A 24,194-nucleotide genomic window follows, 5' to 3' on the forward strand; every position below is an offset into this window, starting at 1 on the left:
GATTATATCGTTGTCTTAATTGATACAAGTTTGTAGAACATGAAAAGTAGTCGATGTATAATCACCTACGCGCAATAGTCTTTTCGCTGATATTGCCAGATGTGAGCGCAGTTGTTGAAATAGTTAAAAAAGCGGCACAACCTCGCAACACGCTTGCGTCGATTCATAGACACATATATAAGTACATATGTGTAAGGACTTATGAAGCTAGATGAAGATGTAACCATAAATGCACATATATGTGCATAAGATGTGATTCGTGCAAAAATCAATCGCTTCTTTAAAAAATTGTGTGACTTGTATTCTAGACATACAATTAGAAAAACAAAATGGTACATTAATTAATACCAAAATCATTAAAATCTTAAGATATTTTATTCCAATTAGGTGTTTTTTTCAATTTTTCATAATACGTAATATATATTTGAGGTAGGTGAAACGTGAACTAATTACATATATCATTATTATTTGTTCTATTTATAAATTAAAGGAATATTTTAAATAATCAATTCTACCGAAAGAAAATAAATCACGTTTACGTATTAATGATACAAAGAAAAAAAGAAATAGGAAGAAATATATCGAGGAGGAACTGTAGCCTTAAAAGTGTGTCGCTAAGATCTCCAGGTAGATGGCCCAGAAGGGGGCAGGTACGATCCTGGAAGCTCGTTGACAAAGCTTCTGTACAGCGTCATGTAGCAGACGCGCGCGTGTGGTGTTGAGGAACTGATTGGGAATGGTCAAAGTGAGCGCAAAGCAAGCGACGGCCATAGTGAAGGTAGGATATGGAATAGTAGTAGGGAGAAAGAGATAGGATGATATCAAACAGATATATAAATATCTATAGGTGTAGATATTAGGCTATTTTGAATATTTCATCATTTTTCACCATACTTTATATACCTTGTACTCCCGCGCTTGAAAAGCTTTTATTCGAGATGTAGATCTCATGGGACACGATGTAGATATACAAAAGTTATGCGCATGTATGCGCGCGCGGTAGAAAACGGACGAAAAGCGACGCACGTGTGACCGGTAATGAGAGTGTCGAGTCAAAGTGGACGGTTTGATTGGTCGAGGAAAACGTGTGCCGCTACAACTGTTTCGTGATTCTGCCGTAACAGTGAGCGCGGTGTGCGCAGTGCGCTCCCCACCGCGTGCGCGCAGTGTGTAACCCCCGCGACCGCCATCTTTGTCAAGTGGGTAACCTTTGTTGATTTGTGTGAAATGTGACGCCGTTGTCGCGAGATAATTGGTGATCGTGATTAAATATCCTGTGTTACGGTATCTAGTGATTCTTGTGTATTTCACGCTGGATTTATACATGGGATTATCTTGATCAGGTAAAAACAATTAGTCTCTCGTTAAATCTCGCAAGAGAACCACGCGAATCATCACCAGACGCATACGGGCCAGCGGGTCGGGCTGCCAGCTCGTGAAAGAGTGAGAGGGAGAGAGAGTGAGTGTGCAATAGAGTGCAAAAGAGAGAGGGAGATAATCTTCTATACGCAGTGTTTCTCCTCGCTTCTTCTTAACATTTTTTCTTACTATGCTCGAACAAGCGGATAACCAAATGGCATCCATTTACCAGACGTTTATTCAGGAAGCTATACAGTACGACGTTGTGGTTGAAACATCGTTCTTAGGCGCGAAAAATTGTGCGAAACAGTCGAGAGTTGGCCGTGCCTACCCAAGATGGCTGCCCGTCGGGTTTCGAGAAACTTGTGTCCTCACTGTCTACTTGGACACGTAATTCAATCGTTTCACATTTTTTACCCGCCTATCGCGCACCAAGTATTTCACTCAAAATGATGAAAAACTCGGTGTCGTAGTATCATCTAGAGTAGTTAACAGGCGATAGTTCGTAGCGTTTAGCGGTAGTTTCGTGGGCGACGGCCGTCGCGATTACATTCGCTAGCCATACACAGTGTCTTTCTTACGAGGGATGTGACTTGTAACGAATCGTAACGGTTATTCCTGCTTGAGAAACACCAGACGAGTTTCCCGGTTGGCGTGGAAGTATGTGTTTCCGAGTTGAAATTATAAATTGGCTATCATTGAGATTAAAATGGCTACCGACGGTAACCAGTTGGTGATTATTAGCAAATATATCTTTCGGTCCGAATCATTTTCTCTCCATTCTCTTTACTATTCTTTTTCGTAATTGAAAACTCGTTTGAATCGAGCCACGCTTTTTATTCTTATTTTATTTTTCAAGCGTGTGGCATTGAGCAAAGATCTGTTCACGGTATGTGTGAGTATTTTTTGTTGGAACAAATACTTAAATGGAAGCGTCTTTGTAGAAAGGAGAATCATCTGTAAAAGCGGGTAACGAGGAGTAAGAAACGCCAAGCCGGCAGTAGTTGAAATCATTCGGTAACCGTCCGTTTTCTCAGTGGCAGCTGCTCTCTCTGTTGCCATCCTCTCTTTTACCTCTCCGTCGGGTGAGAAAGGCCCCAACAAATACAGTCAGCCGGCCTGACTACTGGCCTCCCTTCTTCCTCGTTACTGTCGTGTGTCTTAAACGGACGAACGATAAATAAATTAGCTAACAAACGTATTCGTTTACTCGATATTTCGTTTTGGCAATAACAGAACGAGTTAGAAACAACTACATACACCTGTAGAAACGAGCAAGTATAGAACATTGGAGTGTTACCGAAAAGAGATTTATGCGCATAATACATATACATTGGTTGATTTTCGACGGAAAATTCTGAATGTGTAGTGCGTTCATTCGCTTGCCATTCTCTCTCTTCACTCCCTCCTTTCTTCTCTCCCTCCATATGTTCGTTTTCCTATACACTCCTGTTCTTCGTAATTGTTGCAAACGTGCCGATAACTGTCGAATTAATGAAATCGAGCCAAGGCTAATATTTAAAATTTAAGCCCTTGAAAAGGCTAAGCCTTCTGTCGATCACTGTTTTGTCATTCACATTCGTTCCCAACTAGTTTTAGTTTCAACGTGTGCGAGACAATTACATATTTCGCGAAGCTTCATTCAGCGACACGTACGTCAAACAAAGATTAGTCATATAATAGGATTGCGTTTCTCAGTGATTCACGGACAAAGAATGTTAGGTTTATTTAATTTATTGGTCGACACGAATACCTTTCGCCGTTGACGACCATTGTTTGCCTAAGTAACGAATAATAATCACGAAAAAAGACTAATAGTCGAGAAATTAGAATGAAATCGGTCAAACGAATCCTATGAAATCTTGGCAAATATATCGTCATATTTCATCACCCTTTCAAATTGTTTTATATCACTTAAATATTATTAAACGTTTGAAAATTCTCTTTTCTGCATATTTTTCACGTGTAGTACGTTTGATCAGAATTATTATTATCAGAACTCTTCGAATTAGAATATTAAGTTTGTTCTTAGAATATTTCCCTTTTCTTTGGAAGAGTATCAATGTTGATAAATGGAAATTTTTATCGGTTGAAAGAGTTTAATACTTCGATAGTTTCTTTCTAGATCAGCTCTGGGAAATCTGAATTTACATACAATAGTTTACAAAAGTCTTTGAACACTTCTAGAATTTTTTGATGAATTTATTATATGTGTTGTATGAAATGTAAAACATTTGAAATTTCATTAGCATTGTCATGAGAGAATGGATCATCATGATTATATTACTAAAATTTCAAACAAATCTGAAAATGCACATAACAGGTACAAGATTATTTAGTGCAAATATATATATATATATATATATATGTATTTCGAAGAGTAAAAAAAGTATTTAAACATTTAATTCGTTATATTAACAAGCTTCAATATATTCGGTTGACAACTAAGTGATTGCGGATTTTGTTATTAGGTGGTATTGACAAAATGCGCAATCACTTAGTTGCCAACCCAATACAGTGGCACCATTTTTATTACTTATTATTTGTTTTAGTTTTGCAAGTATTATTATATGTCTATGTTATGTTTACTGAATAGATGTTACCCGTGAATATTTTGTAACTTCTATATGCATTTTCAGATTGATTTTAACTATAACTAATATGATCATGACCAGTGTAGTTTCATTGTAGTGTTAATACAATTTCAAAATGTTTTATTTGCCAAACATGATATGTATGTATATCCATGAAAGTTTTCTGTGGTTATTGCCCAAATAGTTTCATGAGGCAATGTATATCCATATATGCATAATTGACTTAATAAATCACGTGTATCTACAAGTTGTTCAAAATTACGCAATATCAGTACGACCTACAGTCATTTAAAATATTTCTCTCCCTTCCACGTGTACATATACGTACTCCTTGTGTTGAGTTTGCTTACGTCGAGGAGAAAGTTTGCCGCTTAGAAGAAAATCGGTCAATCGTTCGTAACGAGATAAAAAATTGAACAGTTTCAGATAGTTTTGAATGATTCTAAACGACTTTTAAATGATGATACGATTGATTCGGTATATCGGGTTTAGAATGTAGCAGTAAAAAAATGTAGCTTAATTTTTTTTAAATTGTTGTTTTATTTCGAGATGATTAGTTCTGTAAAAGAGTACATATGGTTTATATGTGTTTTGTTGTGTAACGCTCAAGGAATTCTCACGAATTTATTGAGTGAAAACGAAAAACGAGCGGGAAAGATTCGTTCGGACAGCTTGCAACGATTCAAATTCTAGCTAGTTGATACGCATACATATTATAATAGTATATAACCGAATGTCACACAGTTTACCTGATTAATATGGTGCAGAAAACACGTCATGCGTTATGATTATATTCCGAATATTTATGCATTTGTGGGAAATTTAAAGGCGCGAAAAATGTACATAATATGTAAAATATTCATTATAATTGTGGATACTTATATACATTCATATTTTTATGTGAACAAAAGAGTAGGACCTAAGCGAACATTTGTTTTGTCTATTAAATATTGTAATGAGTATTATACTTTGGATACTTTATGTACTTTTGTATCTTTAAATTTTTCATACATGCATAGAAATCCGCATTGCTATATATGTATTGCTATAGTAGTAAGATTATCAATAATTATTTAATAATATCTAAAGTTTCGATAGCAATTAAAATTATAAAAAATAGTAATACATAGTAAGTGAGTAATAGATAGTGAGTTTGTTATTACTGTTTGTTTACTTAATATACTCACACTTTAATGACACTAATAGATAGTAATTTTGCTATTATTACCTATCTACTTGGTGTACTTGGTAGCAATTTTACTATTACTATATGTGCAAATAGTGCAAATAGTGAATGCAATTTATTTCAAATTAACAAGATTCTAAACGAAGAACATCTGCTGTAACCTATTTTAAATTCATAACAAGATAGCTCTAACTATTAAAATTATGCCTAAACTTCGTTTTAGTGTAGCCCAATTATGTATTTCCGTATCTTTCGATAGAATTCAAGTAGTACAATTTAAAAATGCCAGTATTGAGTTTTAGGAAATCACGTGACCAAAAGCTAGAATAGGTTGTCTGTGACGAAGTCAATATAATGATGATTTTCTAAACTTAAAACAGATTAGAGACTTCAAACAGATTAGTGCTAAAACGATGTTTAACCAAAATTAATATCAGTAATATAGTATCACAGTAGCAAGTTGAACTGAGGAAACAAGAAAAGAGAGGAGAACGAGAAAGGCTTATTGATTGATTGGCATATTCTGGGTTTTAGGACCAGTATAAGGAGCGTGTGATCTTGACGGATGGAAATGTAAAGCAGCAATAGCCTGTAGAAAACTCGTGCGAGGCAGAGTCAGGCGCAGAATGTGAGTGAGTCGTAAGGACTGGTTGTAAAAACCGACCCGGAGGCGGTCGAGCATTGTTAATTGGTTGTATATAACCTGGCCTGGTACGTGATCGTCGCCGCCGGTGTCGCCGCCGCCGTTTTCGTCGGCAGACGGCCGACGGAGACGAGAAATGGACGAGCCCGAGTCCGCTGACACATGGTCGGCCTGGTTCCTGGACGCGATCCGAAAAATCCGCAGCCAGAAACAGAGGCCGAGTGTCGAGCGGATATGTCATGCTATTCGTCAACACCATAATTATCACGAGGAGGAAATTGCTGAACATCTGGAGGTTGCAGTGAAGCGCGGTGATGTGCTCAAGATCTTTAATAAAGGACAATCCTCCTACAAAGATCCTGGTGGCTTACAATCAAAACCGCTCAAAGTTGGCAAAGCTTCCGATCTGAGCAAGGTACTGGGTAAGGCTGTTAGAGAATTGGGCGAAAGGGAGGGCTCAAGCCTGAAGAATATCGAGAAATATATCAGACAGAGTCACACGGTCGAAGAAGAAGCGGAGGGCGACTTGAGAACAGCGCTTAGACTGTCTGCTAAAAGGGCAGTCGATCGAGGGCTTGTGATCCAGGATGGTAGGCTTTTCCGACAACCGGACAGACCACCTTATCTCAAGAAACATGCGGATACTTCTCATATTACCCAGCCGGAGCCCCCTGTAGCTAAGGTGAGCCATTTTTTTCATTACTCGTCATTAGAGTACGTATGTTTATGCATTTATGGGAAAGCTAAAAGCGTAGAAATGTACAGAATATCAAACCTTTCAAATATCCTCGCAAACAAAAAGTGCTGACAGTGCTATAATTGATTTGTTGCAATCAAGAAATAGTTAAAAATATCTCAACTTCAAACTTAAAGTATATTTTTTATCTAGTCAAGACGTGATTAAGTAAACACAGACATTTATGAAAATTCATACTTTTATGAACACAGCCGAAAGTGAAAGTTAGACAAATTTGCGTCACTTACTAAATATTAAATAATTTAGATATTTTTGTTTTATGTACTACTTTTATATTTTGTTAAATATTTTATATATATTTGTATGTTATATGCATTCGGGACATTTTTGCATCTTTACATTTCCCAGAAGTGCATAAATACGTCCTAAATTTATTAATAAGTGTGAAAATGAAGATTTGAAAGAATTAAAGATATTTCAAATCAAGTAAATAAAGAAGTTTCAAGTTACTTGAATTAATCTGATGGAGGTTTTAGAGTACATAAAGAGTATTATACGCGTATGCAACATACTGATTTGTACTTACCGCACTTGTAACCGAATTCGTTCAACTTGCGCGCTCTTCCGTACATCCGTTCATTTACGTTATTATCGTATTCTGGTAGAAATATTTTATTACCAGTGTCGAGTTCAAACAATGTTCACGAAAGTTGATTAGACTTTTCCATCACTTTGTCTTTGCTTGTGTTCAGAAGTCTGTTCAGAAAGTGTAGTTTGATAGAGCCGTGTTAAACGTGGGTATTCGCTTGCTATTCACTTCCATGCAGTGGATAATATAATTCACAACATGCGAGCATATGTGAACTGGCAGCCGTAGTGTCAACGTAAACCTATCGTTAGTATTCGTACTATATAACGAGACATGCGTCATGCATTGTTTTAGTGTAAAAAGTAAAATAAAGCAAATAAAATTATTTGGCGCGAACAATTGAAAAATATGCATTCCCGGTTGAATTATATTTTTGGAACACTATATGCTTTGTAGAATTATATTTTGTTATTTCCCTTTTTAGCTAGGAATAATTTGGAATTATTGTTTTTGTAAATATAAAAGAAGCGATTAATTTTTTCTTTTTCTCCTTGTTTCGAATTGAATATAGTTACCATATGAAGAATTATTACGTTCTCTTTAATACGTGACATATTTGTAGCTAATGCAAAGCGTTTTCTACGATTAAACTAATTCGCGCATGTAGGGTTCCTATACGCATTTATGAAACGACGCTCTAATTTAATTTCATAGTAAATACAATCGTAAAACCGCATAAAAAACAATCTAGAAATCTGTCAATGTACCCGTCACCCATTAATTCGTATTAAACGCTAGATTAGATTTCATTAATCTAGTTGAAAAGTTGCGATTCCCTGTCAGAGCCATCTTCGAGAAATCCAAGTTGAGCGAATATTGAATTTGAATTTTCCCGCCGCAATTCCTTGGAAAAGTATCAACAACTTCGTAACATATCGCTTCGTTCGTTTCACGATACTTGTTAGTCGATACACAATAAAAATTTAGGTTGAAAGGGGTTTTTTAAAGAAAGAGAATACGCTAAGAGCACTATTTTCAAAAAATACGTCGTGTATTAGTAATAATATCCTAAATAATAAAGTATGTAGAAGATACAGGAATATAATGAGAAAATACTGGGACGTTTTGTATGACAATACATCAAGAAGAGTATGTTATGCATGATCGCATACGATTCGTGGTTCACTCAGTTCAGGAGTCAACAAGGGAAATATTACGCTCTCGTTATGGTCCCTCGTGTTCGTAGCTGGGGAGTCACGGCGTGTGCCCACGCCTCAAGATGGTTAGTCGCGGCCTCACGCTAGAGGGGAACTTGAACAGAGGGGCGAGACTCAGGACGATATGCTATCGCGGTCAACTTCCGGTGACTCGTTTGTGTATATCGCCTCTCTTATTGATCCTCCATGCACACGTCTCTCTCTCTCTCTCTCTCTTTCTCATTCACCCCTCTCCTTCCCCTCCTCTATTGCATTCATTTCTCCTCCCTGTTCTCCTACCGACCGCGTTTTATGCGTGTCAGGCCGCAGAGAGCACGGAAAGTTATCCAACGATCACGCCGGCGCGATCCTGACAATCCCTTCCTCCCCGTCGGTTGCTCGCTGCCCTTTTATTCCTTGTTCTTCCTTCTCGAATTCTCAAGTGGTTCTTGGTTTCGCTGCCAAGTGTCACTATTTAGTTATTCAGTCCAATGCTGTTCACGGTTGGAACCCTTCATACACCTTTAGTCCTCGTGTATTACATGCCATTGCTATGAGAGAAATAAAATTGAGAAAGAAATGCCAATATAATATAACTTATTGGTAAATTCAAATATAAAATTTCTTTTATAAATTCTTCAACTTCAAACAGATGATCCTTTTTAGTTTTTATAAACTCGATGTTTATTTATTGATCGATAATGGAATGGTAATACCTAATTAGTTCCTATGAGCTTTTGTACTAGTATTTCATATTGAACTGTTCAGTAAGTTGGCTGATATGCTCAGAAATTTATGCTCGGAAACAGAACTTCTTAAGACTCCCTAATGTGTCTGATACACAGAAACGGGTACGCGCGCGTTTCAGAACAAGAGTAGAAAGGGGAGAATCATTAGTTCTAGATACAGTAGTTCATGAAAGTGTTTGGATACTTATCCAATGAAACTTTTGAAATACAAAAATGTTTGTCTTTCATACTTTTTAACTTTCGCGTTACCTGATTTGATAAATGTTTCGATGTCTAGCTGCTTTTAAGATGAATATTTCAGGTCAGTAGGTCGATTCCTTATCTGCATAAAAATTATTTGTTATGCTTTATCTTCTATTATTATTCGAAATAATCAAATATTTTTGACCAATAAATTATTTGGAAATTATCTATTTCTCAAACAAAATTTTGGTATTCTTTTGAAAAACAATTTTATTTTAAAATAAATTTATTTGTTATTTTATTGGAAGTAATTATTTGATTTTTTAATTCATTATTTTCATTCCAAATAAAATGTATCCAATGATTTGTTAAAAGTAATATTAATTTCTTTTTCAATTGCATCGAGAACAAGATTCAAACATAAAAAATTTCAAGAATATAGCAGGATTAATTTCGGAAAATTTGTGAAGGTAAAAGGTATCCGAGAAACATTTGTCGTATATATGTATGTATGTATGGCTATTACTTGTAGTTTTCGTGTGTATAAAAATCTGTCGATGCATCGACGGAGGATATGTCAAGAAGCCAAGAAGTGCAAGCTTTAGCAGTAGATCGTTCAATCCCATAACTATTAGTTATAGCTAGTTCTCTGGTCGCGCAACAGGTCGTTGTTTCGAGACGCGGATCCTGATCACGCGTGTCCTGTATGTTGAAGGTATTCTTTGTGTACTTTACTGCTTCGAACCAAACAAAAATGTCAACTAGTTAGAAATGAAAGATACTAAATACAATGAAATGGCAGATTTTAGGTTTCCTTTCTTTTCTAATTGCTAAGAATATACAGCACATCTTTGTAAAATTAATATATTATACTTTTATCGAAATCGAAACATGATTATACATATACAATTTTTGATTTTTTTATATACTTTTATATACTTTCTTATTTTCATTCCTTTAATTATAATCATTGATACACTGTATATTTAAGTATGAATTACACAAGGGTTGGTTACTTTGGCGTTAATTATTTGATTACGAGTGAATAACTCAGTTATTACTATTTCATTATCATTCGTATATAAAATATTGCTCGTCATAATATTAAAATATTGAATATATTAAAATGTGTATCTCGATAATTATATCTTTGACTTTCACGAAACTCAGTCAATTTCTCAGCATCTAGCTAGACATAATAACTTTCATTTATGTTGTATTATTTGGTTTTGTCACAGCTGCCAGCTCCACTACCAATTTGCAAAGAATGCCTTGGTGCAACAATAGCTGGAAACAATAACAACGCAAAACGGAATATTACTGAGAAATTGAGCAGGTGTAGCGTGTGTGGTGCAGCTTTGCACAATTCTTGCGCACCACCGGAACTCTCAATCCTTGTCGATAGGGGTATAACGTGGTCTTGTGACGACTGTTCTCCAACGTGTGCTGGATGCCAATTGGAAAGGGAGTCGCAGAATTACCTGGTAAAATGCGCTGGTTGTGTTAAGTGTTATCATCCTGCCTGCTTGGATCCAGCGCTTGATAAAAAGAACAAAACACCATGGAGGTGTCGACATTGTCAAACAGCACATATACCAATATCGAAGGATGATAGTAAAAGGAACAAAACACAGGATGCAGCTAGTTCTCTCGAAGGCACGCCGACTAGCGCGAGGAAGAGACCTAGCAAGTTACGTGAAAGTAGAAAGTAAGCGAAAATTTGATGTAAACCAATTTTAGGATTAATGTTAGTTCTCATTTGTGATGACTTGTCGAGTATGTTTGATATGTGCGATACAATTTTAATAGATAATATACGAAACATTGAAGGAAAATATGAACTAAGCTAGCGGTTCTTAATCTTCTGTTTACCACGAATCTCTCTTAAATAATTTTTTCTTGTCGCGGACCACCAAGCTTAACTCAAAGTCTAAATCAGCAATGTAGCAAGTATGTGTAATTAAATCATTCATCAACAATCAATTTGGAGAGAAAAGTTTCATTATAAGTAAATAAATACATATACTAAATATTTTTTATTCGACAATAACTTGCGTGTGTGAGCACTTCGCAGGTTAAGGACCGCTGAAGTAAGCTGAACTACATTTCTCTTGAATGTGGGTTTGGGCGCATTATATGCATTATGCATATAATATAGCATTGTGTTAGATAATATGATATAAATATCACACGGAAAAAACATTGTTGCTTTTTTATTTATACTAATTAATATAAACTATTGTTTTTCTCAACATCTACTACTGTATAGGGTTACTTGACACAAGATCAGGGTTCAAAATTAGAATAAAAAGTTAAGACTGAGGGAAAGGGACGACGAGTTATCGATGTGCACGATTTGACCAGATTAATATCTGTTTCAGATCGGCAGTATCCAGAAAGAGTTTGGCGATTTCGACTCCGGTGAAGAAAAGCAGCGCAGGAGTGGCACAGGTGGACAGCAGCTCGGACGGTAATGCGGGTGTTGTCTCCCCTCGTCAACCACCTTTGATTTCCTCTCCCTTACCACAACCCCCCACCCCACTCGCAGGCCAGGGTAGGCTACTAGAAGAGAAAAACGATCGGATTTCCAAAGAGAAGCAGAAGTTTTTTAGGCTGAGTGCGTTTAATGCGGACCATAATAAGTTGAAGCGGGTGGGGGGCGGTGAGAAATCGAAATGTTCACAGGACGTTAGTCCTAGGTTAACTCGGGGTAACGCGAACCAGAAACAACAAACCATGCCCGGTAAAAAGGTAGTACCGCCAATGTCTAGCAGTAGCAGCAGCAGCGGCGCGAGCGATAGCGATTCTTCCGACGACTCCAGTGATTCAACTGATGATGACGACGAAGACGACGCAGAGGAGGAGCAGGGAGCGGAAGGGAATGGGCAGGGGGGAGAAGAAGAGGAAGAGGTAGATGGTAATAGCTCTAGCGCGTCCAGCAATACGTCCACTTCGGATGAGGACGACGACGACGATGACGAAGAGGAGGAGGATGACGACGGCGACGATGGTCATGAAAAACGTCGTGCTGTCGTCGTCGGCAGTGGCGATAGTGGTGGTGGTGTTACCGGTAGCGGTGCCGGTAACTCTCCTAAACCAAGAGGTCCGTTCTCTTGTGATTTAAACGAGGACAAACCTTGGGGTTTCGCCGCGGCTGCGGCTAAACTCAATATGGAATCGCCTTTTTTTAGTAACATTACCAATACCTTTGGTGCGCCGTTACCTAAGCTCAATGTAAGCACTACACCGACATTCGGTTTACACATACAACCAGCCGTTAATTCGTTCGACGGGAAGAAGAAACAGAAGAACGATCGGAACGGTGCTGGTATAGCGAGCAGTTTTGCTAATACAGATAACACTAATAAGGTTAAACCTGGTAGTGGTCAATTGAAAGGCCTTTTCGATGGATTGAGTCACTTTTTTTCAGTACCTACTAGCAGCAGAGTAAGATCTAGCGCGTTAACGCCTAATTACGCGCCTGATAGAAGAAAGCGGCCTAACGTAGACGACAGTGATAACAGAGCGAGCAAAGTTATGAGAGGGATGCAGAGTAATAAACGTGAAAACGCGTCGTCCGGTCTAGGCAAATCGAAAGAAAAAAAGAAAATGGAGGCAGACAACGATGTAGCGAAAGTACCTCGCCCTGGAATTTTTACGCCTTCCGATGAAACGTTATTTAGTTCCCTTAATGAAAAGCTACCAAAAATGACACCGTCAAATTTAGTTAAAACTGCGGTTAATAGTAAAAGGCACGAGCACGAAAGGAGAAAACTGATGAAAGATGATGCGCCGGTAGTGAAGTGTGCAGCGGGCGCGTCGTCACCGTCGTTGCCATTGCCGTTATTATCATCGTTATCGTCGTCCTCATCATCGTCGTCGTCGTCGTCATCGTCATCTTCGTCGTCGTCGTCGTCGTCATCGTCGTCGTCGTCGTCGTCGTCATCGTCTTCGTCGTCGTCGTCGTCGTCGTCGTCGTCCTCATCATCATCGACGACGGTGGCGGCGTCGTCGTCGTTTCCGTTACCGTTACCGTTATCGTCACCCTTATCGTTACCGTTACCGTTGCCATCATCATCATCATCACCGTCTTCGTTACCGGTGTCGTCGCTGTCGTCACCGTCGTCGACGTCAATGCCGACATCGACTCTTAGGCCCGATCAGTCCTCGCGAAAGAAAAACACACTCGTGGAAGGGAGCCAAACACGCCACCCTGTGCCCGCTGTGTCGAAGTCCGGCCTGAGTTCTGATTCCGTGAAATCAAATCCCAGCCTAAAGTCCAATCCACGAGCCTGTACTAGCGCCACCACCACCAACACCACCACGACACCCCGCGCGACACCCTGCTCCACCAGGAAGGGTAAGAATCTACCCCACCCGTTCACGAGTCCTAACCTCGATGATGCACCCAAGTCGCAAAGAAGAATTCCCTCTAATCTAATCCTCGCTCACCACCACGTGGATGTGTTGGCGGTGTGGTGTGGTATGATGTATGTGTTCATGTACGTCTGACGTAATCTGTTTCAAGATAACATGATTGTTCTCCACTAACGGCCAACAACTTGTTTTTCGTCGTTGAATTCATGAAACTTCACCGATAATTATATCGTACAATGTATCGCATGATCGAGAATTAAACATTTATCTGTATGTAATAAGAACAATCAGGTTCCTTGATAGGACGTGTTTATTGCTTATTATGTGGTGTGAAACTTATGGAAATCCGAGTTTTCTACTTGCAGAAACATCTGTCATATAAAATGCGAACGAATGCATTCATTTCTTTTTCATCGTTTTCACATCAAATTTGTAAGCTATATGGATGATACTTCCATTCGTTTTGCACTACGGAAGACTCTTACATGGTTATTGCATGTTACTAATAACGTTATTTGGCTCTGGCATACACTCTCTTTTTTCCATATATCATATAATTATCAAATACATAATTAATGCACGTAGTTCGTAAATAAACGCACTCGACTATGGGACTGTTCACGTGATAATTTCGCTGCTGCACAATTTTTTTCGTTTAACTTCTCACTACTTCTAACTTAATCAATTCTTTACAGTTGTACAGTCGGCGATACTTGTACAAAGATTTAGCCAGATATATAAAATAGAGTATAAACGTTTCTTATTCGTCGCTGTTTTTCTATTAAATTGCTATTATTGTTTTACAAAGGACAAGTATTGAAATATTGAATTATTCTATTGAGGAATTTAGAATAGTTGATCTATGATTACTTCAAATATGAAATAAGTACGAAGCTTCAACAGATATCAGAAAAGTTTCTCTAATCCTTCGGGATTCTATATCGGGATTCTATATACGATCAAAGATTGACAAAAGAAAAAGGAAAAGGAGAAAGTATTAGGGAAGAAAAGATAAAGTGACCAATACCGATCAGTTTACAGTTTTACAGGACGAAGAAATACGACGCTAGGTGGCATATCTCAAACAGTTGCCTGGTATTAATAATATCGGAGTCTACCTGCTGCTGCTGACATTTAGCAGGCTCTATTGTCGTAACTCGCCGTCTTCCACCATAAAGAGAAATATAAAAAATGTATACGTTTTACGAGTAAAGTAAAAAAAGCAAAAGAAAGGAGAGACAGAAAAGCTAAAACGAGAAGTAAAAAGAGAAACGGAAAGAAAGGAACGAGAGGAAAACAAATCCGCTTTTGCCATTGAAGAGCCAACTTGATACTCTGCCAACACATCCCACGAAAACCACCTACCCCATAGCTTTGCTTTGGATACTACTCACAATATTAACAGCTAATTAATTGTTGTCGCACTCGATATTACCGAAGATTGTCAATGCACAAGTTAATATTTATGCTTTGCGACTACAATATCCGCTTCTCTAGTGGACAGATTCTTTTTGTTCCTCTTCTTTTCTTTTTTCACGCATCGAATATAATTATATTTTCATTTCAATTGCATTCTTTAATACCGTACACTTCCATATCAATAAATTATCATAACATTCCCGTGGAGTTTTTTTTGTTTGTCTATTCGTCTTTTTTCAAAAAGTTTTTCATTGTTGGTACCGTATCAAAGTCCTAGTATATGTCGTTTGTGGTACAACGAAAGATTTGTCTGTATTACAAGTTACCCTTCAGGATTAGTGTTTCTTTTGTGGTAAACAAGTAAGAGAAATCGGCCAAATCGACATGGATTCAAATTCAATGGATTAATTATTATAGCGGATTATAAAGGAATTTCTTTTCCTTGTTCTGTTCACTGCAAAACAGAAAAAAATAAAAGTAGCGAATAAGCACATAAGAACATAAAGGAAACCAATTTGTTATATTTGTTTACAGAGGAACCTGTTCTACCTCAGACCTTGCCACCTGGTGTCACGCAAAAAGATGTTGACCTATTTAAGGAAGCACGGGAGAGAGCGGCTCGCTTAACCGCCATGAATGGTGACGGCGAGGAAGCCGTGACTGTGAATCCAGGGAATAGTTCAGCAAGTACAAGTACAGGAAGTGGTATTAGGAATCCCGCGGCCATAGTTTTCGGTCGATACGAAGTAGAAACGTGGTATTCCAGTCCGTTTCCCCAGGAGTACGCAAGACTACCAAAATTATTCTTCTGTGAATTTTGTTTAAAGTATACGAAAAGTCGGGCTGTACTTGATAGACACATGGACAAATGTCAATGGAGGCACCCTCCGGCAACCGAGATCTATAGGTGTAACGGCTTGTCTGTCTTCGAGGTACGGTTCGCGAACAAAACTTTTCCTTTTCTCTTTAAGCCTTTGATAGTGCAATAAAATAAAGTTCAGAGAAATTACGGAATGATTTGCCTCTGTGAAAGGATTAATACACAGATAATACTCTCTATATGATATATCTCATAGACTCCATGCATTTTTGGGAAATTTAAGATTGCAAAAATCTATAGAATATATATAATATGTGAAAATGTAGAGTACTTATTATAATACTTAGTATAAAATTTTTATTTAGATTTCATTAATTAATTACTCATTTAATTATGTCCATAAAAATATAAAATTACTTAAATATCCGCAATCTACTCATAAATCAGACAATGAGAATTTTGATTCTTATGTTTCAGATCGATGGTAACGTGAACAAGATATACTGTCAAAATTTGTGTCTGCTAGCGAAATTGTTCTTGGACCATAAAACGCTCTACTACGACGTAGAACCATTTTTATTTTATGCGGTAACGAAAAACGACAAGTATGGTTGTCATTTGATTGGTTATTTCAGCAAAGAGAAACATTGTCCCGCGCAGAGATATAATGTATCGTGTATCATGACTTTGCCTCAATATCAAAGACAAGGATTTGGTAGGTTCTTGATCGAATTTAGTTATCTTCTGTCCAAAGTGGAGGGCATTCCTGGTACACCAGAGAAACCTCTTTCTGATCTCGGCCGGGTGTCGTACCACTCGTTCTGGAAAAGCGTTGTACTCGAATATCTTGACGCTCATAGAGATTCTACGGATATCAAGTTGGGAGATATAACGAAAGAAACTGGAGTGTCAGCTCATGATATCGCAACTGCTATGCAATTGTTAGGATTTATTAGATCGGTTCATTTGCCCGGTGAAGGGAATTCTAAGGTGGCCGTGGTAGTTGATTGGGCTAAAGTGGACGCTCATATGGCAAAGATACGAAAAAGTTCTCGTATCAAGTTGGATCCTGATTGTCTTAGATGGATACCATTGCTCACGCAAATTCCTAATCCATATCAAAGTCCGGAAGAAAGTGGCGACACTAGCTCCGAATCTTCTCCCGTAGTGGAACCGAAACACGTACCGGCGATTGTTGAAAAAATTCAAAAGGTTAAGATCAAAAAGAAACCAAGGGGTAGAAGGTTGGGACAAAGAAGATCATCACCATTCAAACAGAAGACTGCCCAAAAGTCATCTTTACAGAAGGATCCTATTTCCAAAGACACGAAAGAGTTGAGAGAGACAAAAGCAATAAAAGAGAAGGAAGCAAAGGAGACAAATGAAGTGAAGGACACAAAAGAAACTAAAGAATTAGAGAAAAGGAGTCGAAACGTAGTTGCTGCGTCGGCAGAAAACACTAAAGAATCGATGGAAGTAGAACCGAAGAGTGTCACGACAACGTCGAGGAATTCTCGTGCAGTGACTGCTTCAAAAAACGCGAATTCTACAAATCCAACGACTTCATTTACGTCAACGACGACGACGACGACGACGTCGACTACCACGGTAACAACCACTACAACGACAATGTCTAGACGAAGAATTAGAACACCGAAGACACCTGTAACTGGTGTCTCGGTAGCGATTACGACGACAACGTCGTCGTCATCGACGACTCCTCTGCGAAAACGAAAACATTCCGAAAAGACTGAAGCAGAAGAAAAGGAGGAAAGGACCGAGGTTAGTTCCAGAAAAAGAACTCGGGAATCTCTACGCGAGAAAGAGAAGGATAAGGAACGAGAAAGAGAAAAAGAGAAACCTAAAGAACGTGATAAGACGAAAGAAAGGGACAATTATTCGAAAGATAAGGATAAAGACAATATAAGCGAAGTGGAGAAGTCATATTCTAAAGCGATAGAATCGTCTCCGTCGTCGGTAGTGCAGAAACCTACGAAGAAGCAATGCAAGGTAGATGATATCTTGTTAAAAGTGACCAGTCGACAAACAAAGCACTTGCAAACGAAACAAGGTAAAGAAAAGAAAAATTTGGAGCAGAACCAATGCAATGGAAAAGAAGAGGCGAAGGATGTTAAAACCTTGCCGGTATCGAGACGAGGAAGAGCAAAAGCCGAGAAGGAAGCTTTAAAGATGCCACAATTAAAACCTGAAACTCCTACGAAAGATCGACCCGAAACTCCTGTGATACTCCCTCCATCATTATCTCCGTTGCCGTGCTCTGAAGAGACTGGCTCTTTTATAACTAGTCAGCAACAGTCGTGTTCGGTTACGGAGCAACTACTGGTAGCACCTGCCGGGAAAGAAGCTAATAACGCGGCAGAAACGACTAAGAGCAACGAGAGCACTATGGAAGACGTTGATAATGCCAATGGTAGTAGCGCTGGCGATATCTGTGGATCAACCGTTCTTCCAGAAGCAGAAGCAACTATATCTGCTAGCCCAGGAGAGTATGAGGGAGGAGACGAGGACGAGGGCGAAGAAGAAGTACCTGCACCGAAGTCGAAACCTGTGACGCATATAAAAAGCGATTCAAACGAACGAACTGAGAAGGCAGAGGAAAATGAGCCAGAAAAGAAACTCGAAGATGATTCCTCCGTTTCCTTTTTGCAAAATCCGATGTCGGAATCGAAATCGCGTATCCTACAAGAAGATACACAAAGACCGGAATGTGCAGCTGAGGGAGATTTGGATAAGGGCGAGGCTGAAGGAGAGGACGAAGGCGGTCACGACCGCCAAGGTGATGGCGAAACATTAGTGGAAACATTAGAGAGGAAAGAGGAAGAAAATAAAATTATGAAGGGTGAATCTGACAAAGCTTCGGAGACTGAGAAAGCAATATGTAGTTTGGAAACGTCTAAATTGGTACCTGACCTTCTTTCGCCTAAGGAAGAAGAAATCGAGAAATTGAAAGCTGTTAATCAAGATGTAGGTAGCTGTAGAGAAGGTGATGGAATTTCCGATCGATTAATGTTAAAGAGTTCGAAAGAGGAGTTGACGAGGCCAAAGATAGAAACTTCTCCTGCAACGCCCACGGAGAGAAAGGAATCATCCTCTGCTGTTTCGAATATCGCGTCGCCTGAAACAGGGCCGCTCACGCCGCAAGAGAAAGTTTTGCCCATTATCGAGCAGCATGAAACCACTATTCATCTTCAAACACACTCTGAAGAATTGAAACAAAATTCGCCCGAGAGTGGCAAGACAACACCTCATTTGGACAATCCTGGTTCGGTGAAACGAACACCCCCTTCGCAACCAGATTTGCCGTCTATGGGAGTTTACACTCCTGATTCGACCACAAATTCGGTGCATTCGTTGCATTACGGACAATGTGATTTAGACGTCAGCCAGTTAGGACTGGAGTCCCCCACGTCGATTGCTAGCGATCTCGCATCACAGAATAGCGTAGAAAGACCACCAAGTGCATTACCGTCGATGCCACCGTCTGTTTCCGTTCCAATTTCGGTATCCATGCAAATAACTACGCCGGTTACGTCTGCCGCCGTAAATATCTCGCCGCAAGTACAGTACGCCGATTGTTCGATGCCCCAGCATACTCCATCGACGCACGTTAATATCCATCCGATGCACCAGCCACATACACCGCAACCTCTTCAGCAGCCACGTACACCTCAGTCGCACACACCTCAAAGTATACAAACGCAAAGTCCTCAGCCTCTTCCACAGAGCCATACGCCACAACCGTTACCTCAATCTCACACACCACAGCCTCTTCCTCAATCTCATACACCGCAAAGTATTCCGACGCAGAGTCCTCAGCCAATGCGACAGAGTCATACGCCGCAACCTTTGCCACCGTCTCACACGCCTCAACCGATGCAATTGTCTCTGGCCCAACAAACGCAGAATCAAAGTATGACGCATGGTCAATCTCAACAACAGTCTCAACAGCAGACTGCGCATCAACAGCAACAACAGCAGCAATCGCAGACGCAATCTCATAGTAACAAAAGAGCCAGTGGTTCGCAAACGACCCATAGGTCGAGATCGACACAGCAAAGTAGCAGATCGCATCGAACCACGCCTCCTACGTCGCATGCTCAAGCCTCATCTCAAGGACATACGACCTCTCACACGAGTCATACGAGTTCCCACACAAGTCATACGACGATAGCGCATACGACGCACGTACCACCGCAGTATCAGCAGTCTTCGTCGATGAGCGTACCACCCGTTCCTCATCCGCATTCTCACACACACGCTGCTCATTCGCACAATATGGCCGTTATCTCGCAAGGAAACTATATGGCTGTCGCTTCGCAGACCTTTCCAACTCAGAACACGTACGTGATTCAACATCGAAGCAGCAGATCCGGTGCACCCACACCATGCACCACAGCGACGAATTTTTACATTCAGACGAGCGCTATGCCGCCGCATTCGCACACACCGGCACCCTCTTTGTCAGCTTCTGGAAATCACCAAACCACGAATTCGTGCAGTCTAGCAAAATTACAACAACTAACGAATGGGTTGGAGATGATACCTCCAACACCTCCACCGGCGATGAATTTAACGCCACCACCTCCTATACCGCACACTATGACACCGCCGCAAACATCAAGGCAATTACCGACACCGCCTCAAGTACCCCTTGGTTACGCGAAAAATTATTATAATGTCAATACGGTTCCGCCTTCTACTCCCGGACCACCCAGTAGATCGACCTCGAGGTCATCAGCGAATGCAAACATGGCGTCTCTGACTCAGCCGTATCCAAGTGAAAGCTTATATCGCCAGACTCTCGATCCTGGAAGTACTTGTCCTCAAATGCAGAGCGCCGCCAGTCGGGTCAGTCCCAACGTGGCGATAAACACGAATCTCATGGCCCAGTATGGTTATCGAGTGGCACAACCTGCTACCGGCTACATGAATCAAGCGGCTCAACTCGGTGGCTTCATGAATCAAGCTAGCCAGTTACCTGTCGGAGTCGTTAATGTACCTGCACCGTATCCTCAGGACCCTCATCAACAAAATCCAGCAGCGGTGTATACGACGTACCACGGTTACATAAATGGCGGTCTTATGCAGCCTCTGAATAGTTCGATGAGGCCACGTTAGCCACACTTGTCTAAGCGCACATTCTCTCACTTACAATAACACGAGGCCGCAAAAAGATGGACTAACAATGATTGCTTCATTTTGGACAAGTTAATGCTCTCTTCTATACGAACTCTGGCAAATTTAAAAAAAATGTTACCTATCGAGAGACCTTTTACATCCTTGCATTCGCTTCCACAGTCACCTTCTGGACTTTTTTTTACCTTTCTCCCACCAATATTTTATTATTTTTTAACGTACGACTACTGACGTATGATTTTTCTTTTATGTTGTGACTATTTCGCCTTTTAATACACATTTTAGCATTTTTGCTCCTTCTTCTTCTACTGTTACTGTTAACACGTAGTCGCGTGCACGCGCTTATGTAAAATCCATCAGTCGTCAAACGCTATAAAAAGATTGTAAATTCAAGACCCAGAAATATTAAAGAGTTAACGGAAGCGCTTGCATCGTAAAGATTAAAGAGCTCGTATTAAACGGATTCTTAACTTGTTTTGGAATGCATAAATAAATAAAACCGAATGTGAATATGCGAATGCGCGCGCGCGGAAAAGAGAGCAGAACATATGTGTATGTACGAATTATAATCATAGTATGGAATAGTACACTACGAAACGTGGATTCGTGTCTTGTGCATTTAAATGCGATTAACTATTCTACCTTGAATATGATCTGTTGACAGTGAATATACATATATATATACACATATACATATATATGTGTGTGTGTGCACGCGCGCGCGTATCATTTAGGCAAACATGCATGTATGTATATACTGTTTATGGCTTAGTCCACAATCGACAAAACGAATACACCTATTTTTAGTAGGGCATTCCCATCCGAAATTGCAACGGTGTTACGTTTTGTGTATAAATAGTGTATATATATATATTATACATATATACATATATGTGTGTATATATATGTACTACACATAATATTTGCAAAGAATATTCTGTTTGATATTATCGATTGTTAAACGTTGTTATTTACTTTTTCTTCGAGGCACGCTGTACTTTACTGTATCATAAAAATAATTGTACTACTATTATAATAATTATAATTGTATTATTGCAAATTAATTATTATGATCGCCAACTCGTTCATTACCATTGATCGGTAATCTTCCTTTATCGTCAATGTGAACATAGTGTTTCTCATTAATGATTCTTTATAAGATATCATTCTTGCCGTCGTCAATTGTCTTCGTCGTTGTTATATTTCTTATTACTATTGCTGCTATGATTACTATTATTACAGTTATTACCATTGTCATCGTCATTCTCGTCATTATCGTTATGGTCATGGTTATGATGTCATGATTATGTTCGTCACCATTGTCATCGTTATCATCATCATCATCATTATTACTATTACTATTATTATTATTATTATTATTATTATTATTATTATTATTATTATTGTTATCATTATAATTGCTATTCTGCCATTGTCACAATCATCATCATCATCATCATTATCAACAACAATAACAACAACAACGTCATCGTCATTTTCGTCCCACATCAATGCGAATATCATTTTATTCAAACCGTATGCTCCTTAATTACGTGCACAGATACAGGAAGAAATACGCGCAAGCGTGCGCGCATACACACACACACATATATTCATTCTTTATTCTCTATTGTATGTAATATTTTTATTTTCTATTATTGAACGAGAGGGCACATACTAGTTTCGAAAAGAATGATACATGCGTAAAAATGCTCTTCCACGGAGCGTCGCAAAAATTATGCTGAAATTATTTTTTGTATCAAATTATAAGAGGCGAGGTGTTAATTCGTTCGACCTCTATATGGGAAATGTAAAATGGTGCTCGTTCATGTACGTTCAATTGTAATTTCCCTCTTGTCCACGACGCTTCGGGGAATGGTCGCGAACAAATAATATATTTATAGTATATTACGAATTTAATTTTTTCAGACGAGACTATAAGAGCGAGAGGCAAGGGAATTTGCCTAGTTTTTAGCATAATTCTTGAACGATAAAAAAGATCATTGATAGTGTATAAATACATCAATATTTATTGTACATAGAGTTAAAAAAAAAAAAAACTACTAACAAATAAAAAGGAATCAAAAATAAAGGCTTCACGATGATATTTTGTACGAATAAAAGACTTGTAAGAACTTGTGTAGAAAGCGCGTGCTTAACTCAGCACTCAGGAAGACGAACTTCGCACTTATATAATTTCGTTTTTATCTTATAACTTTTCATCAACGTGTGTGTTCTATCTTTCTTTTCTTCTTCTAAACAAAAATATATAGTAATTTATCAGGCTATCGATGATAAATCAATCGATATGTAGAGATACACATACTTATAAAGTTTCAAGATTACCTTAACTTTCGTTTCCTTCTTTGCTCTTCTCGTCTTTTTTTCTCGGCGTTTGCCAACTGTACGTATTTCTTTCTTTGTTCCGGAGTCATTTGTGTCCATAATTTTCCAGCTGCACGAGCAATCACGGTTACGTGTTCCTTTGGCTTTTTACTCCGTAACCGTAGAAAGAAGATGATAAAAGGATTAGTCGCACGACATTTTATTATCTCTTTTCCACTGGTTCGGGATTCGGAACCATTTACAAATTTTTTAGTTTTTCCTGGACGATCACCTACGCTACCCAAAGGTAAAACATATAAAGTACGTTTTTATGTATTATCTTTCATAATTGAACAAACCCATGTTGGAAAAGAACATCCTTACCTACCACGAATTTGAATAATATGAATTTAAATGAATCGAAAATAAACGCGAGAACAGAATGTGTCGAAAATTGTCTTACCTGTCACCACTTTCTCGTTTTCGTCCTTTTCTTTTCGATGAATGCGCGGACCCAGTGTTTCCCATTCTCTTTGCAACTCTGTCACAATTGTTTAATAAATTTTTGTCGTAGGCCACATTACTTGACAATTTTTTCCAAAAACTTCTCGTAAAAAGTGAAGTTGAAGTGACATTGTCAACGTGAAGCGTACTTTCCCTTGTTTCGGTGGGAAAACAAATGAGCGAAAAAAATTTGTATTTTCGAATTAACTTTTTATATGGTTACTTCACGGGATATTAATTGAAAGCGTGAAAAACAAGGAGATGCCAGTTAGACAGAGAAAAGAAAAGTAGATTGAATAATATTCAGAAAACCAACTTATATTTTTATGTGTATCATTAAGTATATACAATATACGTGTATATATATATATATTCGTTTAAAAATATTAATACAAT

The 24,194-nt window shown here is 38.8% G+C and overlaps 2 protein-coding genes across 5 annotated transcripts; one reads left to right on the forward strand and one right to left on the reverse strand.

The window, feature by feature from the left end:
- The first annotated feature begins 651 nt into the window (after window positions 1-651).
- Enok (histone acetyltransferase enoki mushroom) lies at window positions 652-23,061 on the forward strand. Of its 4 annotated transcripts, none has more exons than XM_072014101.1 (6): window positions 652-778; window positions 5,674-6,464; window positions 10,435-10,904; window positions 11,578-13,556; window positions 15,527-15,924; window positions 16,290-23,061. In XM_072014101.1, exons 2-6 carry the CDS (start codon window positions 5,919-5,921, stop codon window positions 20,949-20,951), a joined length of 8,055 nt encoding a protein of 2,684 aa, XP_071870202.1. In that variant the 5' UTR covers window positions 652-778; window positions 5,674-5,918; the 3' UTR covers window positions 20,952-23,061. The 4 variants fall into 4 exon arrangements, with proteins under 4 accessions (XP_071870202.1, XP_071870201.1, XP_071870203.1 ...); XM_072014100.1 differs by lacking the exon at window positions 652-778 and adding an exon at window positions 881-1,343; XM_072014102.1 differs by lacking the exon at window positions 652-778 and adding an exon at window positions 887-1,343 and having other exon boundaries at window positions 11,578-12,113.
- LOC141445860 (uncharacterized) lies at window positions 22,478-24,080 on the reverse strand. The gene is made up of 3 exons (XM_074111992.1): window positions 23,758-24,080; window positions 23,316-23,591; window positions 22,478-23,224 (listed from the first exon to the last, which is right to left on the reverse strand). Exons 1-3 carry the CDS (start codon window positions 23,820-23,822, stop codon window positions 23,206-23,208), a joined length of 360 nt encoding a protein of 119 aa, XP_073968093.1. The 5' UTR covers window positions 23,823-24,080; the 3' UTR covers window positions 22,478-23,205.
- Window positions 24,081-24,194: the final 114 nt, after the last annotated feature.

Source organism: Bombus fervidus, chromosome 12, assembly GCF_041682495.2.
Source record: "Bombus fervidus isolate BK054 chromosome 12, iyBomFerv1, whole genome shotgun sequence".
NCBI lineage: Eukaryota > Metazoa > Arthropoda > Insecta > Hymenoptera > Apidae > Bombus > Bombus fervidus.